The sequence below is a fragment of the Lonchura striata genome, chromosome 32, assembly GCF_050655825.1.
Source record: "Lonchura striata isolate lonStrDom1 chromosome 32, ASM5065582v1, whole genome shotgun sequence".
NCBI classification, from domain to species: domain Eukaryota; kingdom Metazoa; phylum Chordata; class Aves; order Passeriformes; family Estrildidae; genus Lonchura; species Lonchura striata.
The window spans coordinates 5928356-5941538 of record NC_140734.1 but is presented as its reverse complement, the minus strand read 5'-3'; the positions used below and the strand labels follow the sequence as shown (position 1 = coordinate 5941538).

The window sequence follows — 13183 nt, the reverse complement described above, 5'->3', positions numbered from 1 at the left end:
ACAGAATTTATCAATTCTGTGTCAGCAGAATTCACCTGCAAAATCACTCATGGTGTCATTTATCAATTTTTCACAGAATTTATCAATTGTGTGTCAGCAGAACTGAGCAGGAAAACCACTCACGGTGCCAATTATCAATTTATCACAGATTTTATCAATTGTGTGCCAGCAGAACTGAGCAGGAAAACCACTCACGGTGCCAATTATCAATTTATCACAGAATTTATCAATTGTGTGTCAGCAGAATTCAGCACCAAAATCACTCACGGTGCCAATTATCAATCTATCACAGAATTTATCAATTGTGTGCCAGCAGAACTGAGCAGGAAAACCACTCACAGTGCCAATTATCAATTTATCACAGAATTTATCAATTGTGTGCCAGCAGAACTGAGCAGGAAAATCACTCACGGTGCCATTTATCAATTTATCACAGAATTTATCAATTGTGTGTCCGCAGAACTGAGCAGGAAAACCACTCACAGTGCCAATTATCAATTTATCACAGAATTTATCAATTGTGTGCCAGCAGAATTCAGCACCAAAATCACTCACGGTGCCAATTATCAATCTATCACAGAATTTATCAATTGTGTGCCAGCAGAATTCAGCACCAAAACGACTCATGGTAAAAATTATCAATTTATCACAGAATTTATCAATTGTGTGTCAGCAGAACTGGGCAGGAAAACCACTCTCAGGTTTTATCAATTTATCACAGAATTTATCAATTCTGTGTCAGCAGAATTCACCTGCAAAATCACTCATGGTGTCATTTATCAATTTTTCACAGAATTTATCAATTCTGTGTCAGCAGAATTCACCTGCAAACCACTCATGGTTTTTATCAATTTATCACAGAATTTATCAATTCAGTATTAGCAGAATTCAGCACCAAAACACTCACGGTGCCAATTATCAATTTTTCACAGAATTTATCAATTCTGTGTCAGCACAGAATTGTTTATTTTATCCATTCCCTGTGCTGGTCACAAAAAAGATATTTTTCACCACACAGCTTCTTTTTTTTTTAATATTTTAATAGCCTAAAACTCTTATCTACCACCCTAAAAAAAATAGTTTGCATTAAAAAAAGATGAATATATGACAAAAAAGGATGAACACAGTATTACTTTCAAACACAACACATGCAATATTTTAATATTTAAAATTTAATATTTAATATTTAATATTTAATATTTGCCCAGAGCCAATGCTATAAATTGCATCTGGAGCAGGTGTGGAGATCCCATAAAAAGTTTATAATTCGCTTTTGGCACAAGCACATCGTGAAAAATTCAGATTTTATGGTTGGCTTTTTGCAAATTTTACAATAAATATTATACGTGTAATGTTAGAAAGTTGTGCTGGATTAATTCTGTTAAATAGTGCGTTAAATATAATTTTATGTTCCAGCACAAAATTAAAATAGAAACCGTGTGTGTGAAGAGTGTTTTTTTTTTTTAAATATTGAGATATTCACTTTGAAGAACACCTAAATCTCGCAGAAAAGAAGAATTTACGGTTTTTTTATCAGAAAAAAGGAATTTCTCCAAGTTTCCTGACTCAGTGTCCCAGGGCATCGGGATGTCCATAATTCTTTACTTTTTATTATCTTGTAATTGTCCTAACTCTATATTTTATTCCTCTAATTGCATTCCTATTTTTATAACCAATTCATTATTTTTAAACTTTTTTTTTTATGACTTTTTTTTTAAAAAACTTTTTAAAAAACTTTTTAAAAAAAAAATTTATGTTTTTTTTAAACCAAATTTTATATTTATATCAGCTATCCCACCAAGCTTAATTAACAACAGAAATAAAAACTGTATATTTACAACGAATCTACTTTACACGTAAAAAATCCATTTAAAATTATGTACCTATAACAAACTGCCTAAATATTCACCATCACGCCCTACCGGAATATAGGATTTTAAATTTATTTTTTTTTCCTGTTTTCCCCACCCCGCTTCCGGCGAGCCGCCTCCCTTCGCTCCGCCGTTTTAAATTAAAAATTTAAAAATTATTTTAATATAATTAAAATATATTTTTAAAATATATTTTTAAAATATATTTTTAAAATATATTTTTTAAGTATTGCCGCCGGCGAGCCGCCTCCCTCCGCTCCGCCTTCATTTTCCCATCACAGGAATATTTTTTGTAGGATTTTTTTGGTTTTTTCCTACCGGATTATTTTTTTTTCCCTACCGGAAGTTTTTTTTTTTAAATTTCTTTTTTCCCTTGTTGCTCCAGCGCTCCGCCTTCATCCTCCCCATCTCGCCCTACAGGAATATTTTCTGTAAATTATTTTGTTTTTTCCCTCCCGGATTATTATTATTTTTTTAATATTTCTTTTTCCCCTGTTTCTCCCTCCGCTCCGCCTTTATTTTCCCCATCACGCCCTACCGAAATATTTATTTAAAATATTTTTTTCTTTCCCCCAGTTGCCGCCGGCGAGCCGCGTTCCTCCGCTCCGCCTTCATCCTCCCCATCCCGAAATACCGGAATCTTTTCCGTAAGTTCTTTTGTTTCTTCCCTACCGGATTTCTTTTTCCCTACCGGATTTTTTATTTTTTAATATTTCTTTTTTCCCCCTGTTTCTCCCTCCGCTCCGCCTTCATCCTCCCCATCCCGAAATACCGGAATATTTTCTGTAAATTCTTTTGTTTCTTCCCTACCGGATTTCTTTTTCCCCTACCGGATTTTTTTTTTTTATATTTCTTTTTTCCCCCTGATTCTCCCTCCGCTCCGCCTTCATCCTCCCCATTCCGAAATACTGGAATATTTTCTGTAAATTCTTTTGTTTTTTCCCTACCGGATTTCTTTTTCCCTACCGGATTTGTATTTTATTTTATTTTATTTTATTTTATTTTATTTCTTTTTTTGCTGCCCGGGGATGGATCGGGGTCCCGGCTCTTCCTCCGGGGATGGATCGGGGTCCCGGTCCTTCCTCCGGGGATGGATCGGGGTCCCGGTCCTTCCTCCGGGGATGGATCGGGATCCCGGTCATTCCCCCGGGGATGGATCGGGATCCCGGCTCTTCCCCCGGGGATGGATCGGGATCCCGGCTCTTCCCTCCGGGGATGGATCGGGATCCCGGTCATTCCCCCGGGGATGGATCGGGGTCCCGGTCATTCCCCCGGGGATGGATCGGGATCCCGGTCCTTCCTCCGGGGATGGATCGGGATCCCGGTCATTCCTCCGGGGATGGATCGGGGTCCCGGTCATTCCTCCGGGGATGGATCGGGGTCCCGGCTCTTCCCTCCGGGGATGGATCGGGGTCCCGGCTCTTCCTCCGGGGATGGATCGGGGTCCCGGCTCTTCCCTCCGGGGATGGATCAGGGTCCCGGCTCTTTCCCAGGGGATGGATCGGGGTCCCGGCTCTTCCCCCGGGGATGGATCGGGGTCCCGGTCCTTCCTCCGGGGATGGATCGGGGTCCCGGTCCTTCCCCCGGGGATGGATCGGGGTCCCGGCTCTTCCCTCCGGGGATGGATCGGGGTCCCGGTCCTTCCTCCGGGGATGGATCGGGGTCCCGGCTCTTCCCTCCGGGGATGGATCGGGGTCCCGGTCCTTCCCCTTCCCTCCCCAGCGGCGGTGCGGAGGGCGGCCGGGAGGGGAGGGAGGTGACAGAGGCTCGGGTGTCACCGTGGGGCGCCCGTGACTGCTCCTTCCCTCCCTTAATCAGCCTGGATCCATCCAGGATGTGCCTGGCACTGCTCCTTCCCTCTCTTTATCAGCCTGGATCCATCCAGGATGTGCCTGGCACTGCTCCTTCCCTCTCTTTATCAGCCTGGATCCATCCAGGATGTTCCCATGACTGCTCCTTCCCTCTCTTTACCAGCCTGGATCCATCCAGGATGTGCCTGGCACTGCTCCTTCCCTCTCTTTACCAGCCTGGATCCATCCAGGATGTTCCCATGACTGCTCCTTCCCTCTCTTTATCAGCCTGGATCCATCCAGGATGTGCCCATGACTGCTCCTTCCCTCTCTTTACCAGCCTGGATCCATCCAGGATGTGCCTGGCACTGCTCCTTCCCTCTCTTTATCAGCCTGGATCCATCCAGGATGTGCCTGGCACTGCTCCTTCCCTCCCTTAATCAGCCTGGATCCATCCAGGATGTGCCTGGCACTGCTCCTTCCCTCTCTTTATCAGCCTGGATCCATCCAGGATGTGCCTGGCACTGCTCCTTCCCTCCCTTTATCAGCCTGGATCCATCCAGGATGTGCCTGGCACTGCTCCTTCCCTCTCTTTACCAGCCTGGATCCATCCAGGATGTGCCTGGCACTGCTCCTTCCCTCTCTTTATCAGCCTGGATCCATCCAGGATGTGCCTGGCACTGCTCCTTCCCTCTCTTTACCAGCCTGGATCCATCCAGGATGTGCCTGGCACTGCTCCTTCCCTCCCTTAATCAGCCTGGATCCATCCAGGATGTTCCCATGACTGCTCCTTCCCTCTCTTTACCAGCCTGGATCCATCCAGGATGTTCCTGGCACTGCTCCTTCCCTCTCTTTAGCAGCCTGGATCCATCCAGGATGTTCCCATGACTGCTCCTTCCCTCTCTTTATCAGCCTGGATCCATCCAGGATGTTCCCATGACTGCTCCTTCCCTCTCTTTATCAGCCTGGATCCATCCAGGATGTTCCTGGCACTGCTCCTTCCCTCTCTTTACCAGCCTGGATCCATCCAGGATGTGCCTGGCACTGCTCCTTCCCTCTCTTTACCAGCCTGGATCCATCCAGGATGTGCCTGGCACTGCTCCTTCCCTCTCTTTACCAGCCTGGATCCATCCAGGATGTGCCTGGCACTGCTCCTTCCCTCCCTTAATCAGCCTGGATCCATCCAGGATGTTCCTGGCACTGCTCCTTCCCTCTCTTTAGCAGCCTGGATCCATCCAGGATGTTCCCATGACTGCTCCTTCCCTCTCTTTATCAGCCTGGATCCATCCAGGATGTTCCCATGACTGCTCCTTCCCTCTCTTTATCAGCCTGGATCCATCCAGGATGTGCCTGGCACTGCTCCTTCCCTCTCTTTACCAGCCTGGATCCATCCAGGATGTGCCTGGCACTGCTCCTTCCCTCTTTAGCCGTCCCTGCCTGTGCCCTCGCTGCTCCCTCCGAGTGGCTGTGCCACAAATCCCTGGAGCCCCCGGGACGTGCCCGTGGAGCTGCTCCAGCAGCGAGTGACCTCTCGGTTCTTTTGCAGCCCCGGTCACCCCCGGAATGTCACCGCCTGTGACCTTGCAGCTTTTTGGCAGCACGGAGACCTCTGGGATGACCCGTGGGAGCCCCGTGAGTGCCTGTGACACCACGGCTGCTCGGCAGCCTGGAGACACTCGTGGCGCTGCCACCGAGACCCCGTGCCAGCCTGGGAGGTGGGCGCAGGTCGGCAAACGGGAGACTCCCGGGATGTCCCCGTGGAGCCCCTGGGGCTGCCGTCACCTCAGCGTTCTGGAGGAGCTTGGAGACCTCTGGGATGTCACCACAGGACCTCAGGACCAGAGAAGCCGTGAGTGCCTGTGCCAAACGGGCTCCTCAGCGTGCCGAGACACCTCTGGTGTCCTCGTGGGTGCGGGGACTGCCTGTGACCTCGCCGGTCTTTGGAAGATGAAGGAGCTCTGGCGTGCCGCCGTGGATGCTGTGCCTGTTTGTGACCTCTCTGCTCCTGGGCAGGCTGGAGACAGCTCTGATGCCCGTGGGGACTGGAGTGGGGCGGCGCTGGTGGCTCGGGGAGGTGAGGGTGGGGGCAGGAAGGTGTGGCAGGACCGGCTGGGCCCAGGAACACTCGTGTCCCGCTGGCCAAGTCCTGGCACGGGAAGCAGCTCTGCCCTCGCTGGGATGGGATCCAAGTCCTGGCACGGGAAGCAGCTCTGTCCTGGCACGGGATGGGATCCAAGTCCTGGCACGGGAAGCAGCTCTGTCCTCGGCTGGGATGGGATCCAAGTCCTGGCACGGGAAGCAGCTCTGCCCTGGCACGGGATGGGATCCAAGTCCTGGCACGGGAAGCAGCTCTGCCCTCGGCTGAGCTGGGATCCAAATCCTGGCACGGGAAGCAGCTCTGTCCTGGCACGGGAAGCAGCTCTGCCCTCCGCTGGGCTGGGATCCAAATCCTGGCACGGGAAGCAGCTCTGCCCTGGCACGGGAAGCAGCTCTGTCCTGGCACGGGAAGCAGCTCTGCCCTCGGCTGAGCTGGGATCCAAGTCCTGGCACGGGAAGCAGCTCTGCCCTCAGCTGGGATGCAGACACGGCAGAGGAGGCTCTCCCTCCTCTTCCCGGGAGGCCAGGTCTCACCAAAAACGATCCGAGCATGTCACTGGCATTTGGGACACCAGGAGGGGTCATCCCACGCTGCTGGGAGTCTTCTTCCCCTGCCGAGTCTGCCAAGCCCTGGCACTATCACTGGATAGTAGGTGGGGACTGTGGGAATGTTCTTCATTTATTCATTCACGTCACTAATCAGGTGATGAGGCATTCGGCTATTTATTGAGCATTTATTTTTATATTTATTTCCTTTTCTGGGTTAAGTATAGGTGATCCATCCGGCTTGGTCCAAATCAGTAGAATTTAGTCTCCAGTGTGGGTGAGATGCAATGCAGCATCCTTGGAAGAATTGTGTCATTCCCACTGTCCTTATGTACCATCCAGCTTTTAAACTTTTTTATTTTTGTTTTTTAATTTGCATAAATGATAACTCCACACAACCAAGCCAGCATCCGAGCAACATAACTGAGGTGAAGAGCGCTCTGGGCCAGGGCCAGGGCACTCTTCCCCTGCCGTGTTTTGGAGAGACCTGGGGCCTGCAGGAGCTCGTTGTTTCCGTAGAACCACTTGGGAAAGTCCAGGAACCTGACACATCCTGCACTGGCGAGGTCCTGAATGTGTCCGTGAGATCTTGGCCTTTCCTCCCTGCAGTGGCTTGACCCTGGCTGGGTGCTGAGCACCCTTCAGTCGCTCTCACTCCCTTCCCCAGCGGGACAGGGCAGGGTGCGAGGTGGAGCACAGCCAAGCAGGGTGAGCTGAGGCAGTTTTGTTGCAGCCAAAGGGAGAAATAAGCAGAGATTAAGCAGAAATGAGCACACGCAGCAGCTGAAGGGAATGAAAAAGTCAGTCTCTGCTTCCCATCAGCAGCGGTGCTGGGACATTCCTGGGGAGCAGCATTCAGCACGCGTTGAAAATCACGAGGGCCCCCTTCCTTCTCTCTCCCTGAGCTCATCTATCCCGTCTGTCTCATTCCATACCGTGTATTCATGGTATGGAATGTCCTTCTGACTAACCTGGGCCGGCTGGACTGGTCGTGTCCCCTCCCAGGATCTTGCCCGCTCCTGGCTGGAGCTGCGCCGGCTCCGCCGCTGCGGCCGGCGCCGTGGCTGGGTCACACTGGCAGCAGAATGGCCCAAGGTGAGGCTGGAGCAACGACTCCACGGCCTTTTTTTGGCTGCCAGGCTGTGCTCTGAGGAGGCAGGGACGAGGGGAGGCCTTTTGCACGGGGTAGAGGAGGGTTTGTTACTCTGGGGAGTCTGAGAGCCAAAACGAGGAACGCGGCAACTTTAAAAACGAGGGAGGCTCAAATGGAAGATACAAGTTTTTAACCAATTTATTTTGGGGAGGAGTAAAAGGTAGGGTTTATGAAGGTATTGTCCAGTGAGGGAAGTAGGAGGGGGAATTGGGTCACATGGACTCAGCTTTAAGGGATTTCTGAAGGGCAATTCCGAGCAGGAGGTTGGCTCAGGGGACGATTGACAGTTTGGCAGGGGAAGGATAAAGAACATTTGTCCTCATCTTTTTCTTGCTGCTTGCCAAAATTCATTCTTCGTCGGTTCGTGTCCCTCCTGCTGCTTTACCTCCTGTAACACAGTTCCAGCTGCAGGTGATCCTTCCCCCAAGGCTGAATCTCCGTGAGGTTCAGGTCTCCCCATCCTCCTGAATCACCCACCAGGTGCACCCAGCTCCTTGGGCAACGATCCCACAAATGGGTTTGCCTTTTCCCCCGGGGGAAGAAACCCACGCTGACCTCCCCTGCCCTTCCCTAGGTGTAAGGCAGGAGCTTTGTCTCCTTCCACAGTTTAGGCAGGACCAGCTCTTCTAGTACTGACTAACCAAGTGGCCTTTGCCAAATTTGCATCCCAGTGCTCCCATTACCTAATGCCCTGAAGGTAGATTTAGCATCCAGTTCATCTTTTAATCTTCCCTGAGGCCTGTGGGTGATAGGGAACGTGATATATCCACTTAGAGCTGCGCCTCTTTGCCCAGGAGTTTATAATGTTATTTTAAAAAAGAGCCCCACTCTCAGTTCTCTCTGGGGTTCTGTGCCGCCGCAAAATGTGTCTCTCCGGATCTGAAATTGCACGATTTTGCAGATCCTGAATTTTAGTTTGTCACGAATTAAGGAGAGGAAGTGTTAGATTGCTAGTGGACCCCCAACCACCTGCTGATCTTTGCCCAGTACAAACCCATGGGTCAGTTTTGGGTGAAAATCTACCCAGTTCTTACCTTAAATTTGTTTCGCTGTTTATCTGGACATCACTGGCTGGTGATTCCAACAATACCTTCACACAGAATTCACACACAGAATCACGAGGTTGGAAGGGACTTTTATGATCATGGAGTCCAACCCATGCCCCAACATCACCTCAACCAAACCATGGCACTGAGTGCCACATCCAGTCTGTCTTTCAGCACATCCAGGGATGGTGACTCCACCACCTCCCCGTGGAGACCATTCCAGTACTTTATCACTCTTTCCATGAAAAACTTTTTCCTAATATGCAACCTAAATTTCCCTTGGTGCAGCTTGAGACTGTGACCTCTCATTCTGTCAGTGCTGCCTGGAGAAAGAGACTGAACCCAACCTGAGCACAGCCACCTTTCAGGGAGTGTAGAGGGTGATAAGGTCACCTCTGAGCCTCCTCTTCTCTGGGCTAAACAACCCCAGCTCCCTCAGTTGTTCCTCACAGGACTTGTGTTCCAATCACCTCACCAGCCTTGCTGCCCTTCTCTGGACATGCTCCAGGTCCTCCATGACCTTCCCAAACTGGGTGGCCCAGAACTGGACACAGCACTTGAGGTGCTGCCCAACCAGGGCAAGTACAGGGGAAGAATCACTGCCCTGTTCCTGCTGGGCACACCATTCCTGATCCAGGCCAGGAGCCATTGGCCTTCTGGGCCACCAGGGCACCCTGCTGGCTCATGTTCAACCGGCTTTAGACCAGTGCCCCCAGGTCCCTTTCTGCCTGGGCACTGACCAGACACACCATCTCCAGCCTGTAATGTTGCAGGGGGTGTTTGTGGTCAAAATGCAGGGATGGGCACTTGGATTCACTAAGCTTCATCTTATTGGACTCTGCCCATCCCTCCAACCCTTCCAGGCCTCCCTGCAGAGCCCTCCCACCTTCCAACAGATGGACACACGCTCCCAGCTTAGTGTCATCTGCAGATTTACTAATGAAAGGCTCAATCCCCTCATCCATGTGGTCAATAAAAACATTGAACAGAGCTGGCCCAGCACAGAGCCCTGAGGGACACCACTGGTGACTGTCCCCAGCTGGATGCAGCACCGCTCACCACCACTCTCTGGGCCGGCCATGCAGCCAGTTCTGAGCCCAGCACAGAGTGCTCCTGTCCCAGCTGTGGGCTGCAGCTTTTCCAGGAGTGTGCTGTGGGAGACAGTGCCAAAGGCCTTGCTGGAGTCCAAATAGACACATCCACAGCCTGTCCCACATCCACCAGGAGGGTCACCTGGTCATGAAAGGAGACCAGGTTGGTCAAACATGACCTACCCCTCCTAAACCCCTGCTGGCTGGGTCTGACACCCTGGCCATCCTGTAAGTGCTGTGTGGTGACACTCAGTGTAAACTGCTCCATGACCTTACTGGGTACTGAGGTCAGGCTGACTGGCCTGTAATTACCAGGATCCTCCTTCCCACCCTCGCTGTTGTTAGAAATGAAAATCTGCTCAGCCAAATTAAAAATGAAAATAGTTTTATTAACGGTCAAATTCTATCTAGCCAGCCACGGAAAAAACAAAGCACAGAGCCGAGCTTGGGGATTGGCCCTGGGTGTGCAACAAGGAGTCAGCCTCAGGAGAGGTTTTCTCTATGCCCACACCTCCAGCCTGGCACAGGCGGTTTTTAGAGGGAAAATTCCTCCTGAGGGCTAAGATTTCAGCAATCAGTCTTTACTTCCATTCAGAGTCCATAGGTTAATAAGATTTTATTTTTTGGTGATGAGGAAGAGAAATTCAGCGTCCGGAGTTGTTGAATCCCTTGATGAAATTTATGGGAATGCTGCATTCCCATGGATCTGCCCGAGCATTTCCATGAGATCCATCCCGGGTCGTTCACGCGCTGATCAGCACCTCGGGTCCCGTATCTCTCCAGACATTGCCCATCTCCTGACCAAGCCCCACCCTCTTACTCGTTAATCAATTTCCAATATACACCAGATCTCACCTGCGAGGGTGAGGGGGCTTCTAACACAAATGAGCATAATCAAACAAGTATCCAATGTTACACATTTCACACAAAGAATGGCGTGAATTATATTTACTACACGTCACAATCCCCCACCTTCTATATTAACCCATTAATTCGCGCCCTAATTTCTACTCCTACTGACCCCCAAGATTTCTTTATTAGAGAGAATAACATTCTATTCCCCTTTTATTAATTTTCCCCGTTCTAGTCTACATCTGGAATTTCTCGGTAAATTTTGTAGTTTTGCTCTTTTCCCTTTATTCGTCCTTCAGTCTTTGCCAGAGCCTCAGCCGCCCTGCTGTGAGGAATTTCTTCTCCCAGTGTCATTATTTTTGGTATTTGATTTGTTTTTCCAAGGGCAGGTTCCAGGTCTGTGGGAAAAGCTGCTATTTGTACCACCAAATGGATGATTCTTATAAAACAGGGGATGAGACAGGGTAGGAATATGGTTCCTGCTACTGAAGATAAAATGAAGAAAATATTTTCTCCCACCAAGCCCCATCAAACAAACGGCCCCACCATGATGCCTGGAGAAGTGAGTTCCACTTTTGTACTGGAACATGGGCTACTTGTTTAATTTTTGTGGTTAGATTTGTAATGGTTTCCCCATAATCATCTATTTCCACACAGCACTGAGATTCGTTAAATTTTCCACACACACCTCCTTCTCCAGCTAGTAAGTAATCAATGGCTATCCTGTTTTGAGACACAAAAACTCTCATTTCAGAGTGTTGCTGGGATAATAATTCAAGAGTACCTGAAGTGTGATTGGATAAAATCTCCACCACATCCTGCAATCTTATTATCATTTTAGTAAATAGATGGGGGTTCGGTATCCCCACGACCCATCCTGGACCAGGATATTCAGGACCATAATATTCAATGATCCTTTCAGCAGGCCATTCATCCTCTCCCCACGTTTTTTTTTCCCTCCAATGAGAGGGAATTTTTCCTTTAAGCCCCTTTTTTCTTGGTTCAGGGATTCATACAAGGGGAACTACTCTCTGACCTGGGTAGGGTGAAGAAAACAGGTCTGATTATTCCTACCCTGCAGGATCCCTTCCAGCGTGGAGGTAATTCACTGTAGGCTTTTTTCCCACAGATCCAGTGTAATCCATTAGGTGCTTTCCATCTGATTGTTGTGCTCTCAGGCTCTTTCCACAGATCCAGTGTAATCCATTAGGTGCTTTCCATCTGATTGTTGTGCTCTCAGGCTCATCCCAATATTTAGTTTGACCGATAGGGGTTAGCTCCGGGGTTTTTGTACCAGCAGAGCCCAATTTTGTCACTCCATTCACAGTTATCCTTTTTCTCCTGGCTCCAGTACCCAGTAGGGCTTTCAGGCTGCCAGACTTTGATGTGGCTGGTGGAATTTATAGATAGGGTGGAAACGCATGGATTGCATCCTACGATTTCTGAATATTCTGCTAAGGCAGAATGTTCCAATTACTCGTTGGTCCAGTACCCACCCCTCTGGCCTCTGAATTATTTTGGGGGTCCCACCAGTTTCCCATTTTAGTAGTTGCTCAGGAGTCAAACCCTCACCCCTCCAAGGCCATTTTTCTGCAGATTTTAGCCCCCCACAGACCCAGCAATTAGACAACCTCAGCTCTGTGGCAATTTCCTGCATCAGATCCACAAAGAGATTCTGATCTGAGGTAGGCAATCCCCATTTTGTGTATTGTTTTTCTAATTGATCATACTGTTCGCTTAGGGATTTTAGCCTTTCTTCTTCTACTCTCTTTTTCCTCATTTCAGCTTCTTGTCTTTTTACCTCTTGCATTACCTGTTTTATTTTATTTTCTGGGTCTACCCCTTCTTTATCCTTGGTGAAACAAAACGTTTTGTCATACTGCAGACAGATTCTGTCATCCTGGTCCCCTAAGAGGTCCAGGATGATTGGCTCTAGTTTCTAGAGGTATCTTATTTTCATATTTTAGGTTATTTCCCACCCAGTAGGTTTTTCCCCCATTACACACATACCAATTTTATTCGGATTGTAACACACTGGGTTAGCTTGGAAATAAGCAAAGGTAAACTCCTGCTTTCCCCCAACCCCTACAGCACGGTTACATTCATTACAAACCGGAATTGAGATTTCCCCTGTGCTCCTTCGATGCACTTGATGAGCTGACTGTCGTTTTCACGGTATGTTTTTGATTTCCCCTTTAATTTGTATACCCCCTGTTGAGTGTTTGTCTCAAGATATTGTTAATTAGGCTTACGCCTGCTGCAGTTCCATGAGGTGAGGGGTAACTTCTCTGGGTATTGATCCCCAGGTTCCCCCTTGAGGCACGTGGATAGGCTCAGGCTCACCAGGATTACTCCCACTGCTCGGATCCCTCTGCCATTCCCAGCACCCATGGGGTGCCTCCAGCAGCGGGGTGATCCATCTTCTTGGCAGCAGGAATCTTTGTCCAGGATTTCATGCTCAGGCCGAGCCGCAGACCTTTGTTTAAAAATGCCTCAATGGTGTCGTTCAACAGGGTCTGCACTGCAGGGTACGTTCGACCTACGACACTCAACAATAATAATGTTAGCTTTTCCTTGTAATTTCCCCCTTAATCCATTCTGATATGAGAAAAAAACAGATTATTGAATCCAATTGAAACGATCTCAGCCTTGTGGCTATTTCAAGAAAACGGATAGTCAGGTCTAACTCCTGCTCAAAGCACTCCCACCCAACCCACTTGGTCTAATTCAGTGATGA

General features: G+C 49.0%; 1 protein-coding gene across 2 annotated transcripts; it reads left to right on the top strand.

Moving 5' to 3' along the window:
- The first annotated feature begins 1276 nt into the window (after positions 1-1276).
- LOC146764661 (uncharacterized) lies at positions 1277-9224 on the top strand. Of its 2 annotated transcripts, none has more exons than XM_085564114.1 (3): positions 1277-2302; positions 2448-2518; positions 5208-9224. In XM_085564114.1, exon 3 carries the CDS (start codon positions 5225-5227, stop codon positions 6455-6457), a length of 1233 nt encoding a protein of 410 aa, XP_085420240.1. In that variant the 5' UTR covers positions 1277-2302; positions 2448-2518; positions 5208-5224; the 3' UTR covers positions 6458-9224. The 2 variants fall into 2 exon arrangements, with proteins under 2 accessions (XP_085420240.1, XP_085420242.1); XM_085564116.1 differs by having other exon boundaries at positions 2448-2656.
- The last annotated feature ends 3959 nt before the right edge of the window (positions 9225-13183 follow it).

What these genes read in the sequence shown, in the direction of transcription:
- LOC146764661 (XM_085564114.1), top strand. Translation starts at nt 5,225, where the DNA reads ATGTCACCGCCTGTGACCTTGCAGCTTTTTGGCAGCACGGAGACCTCT.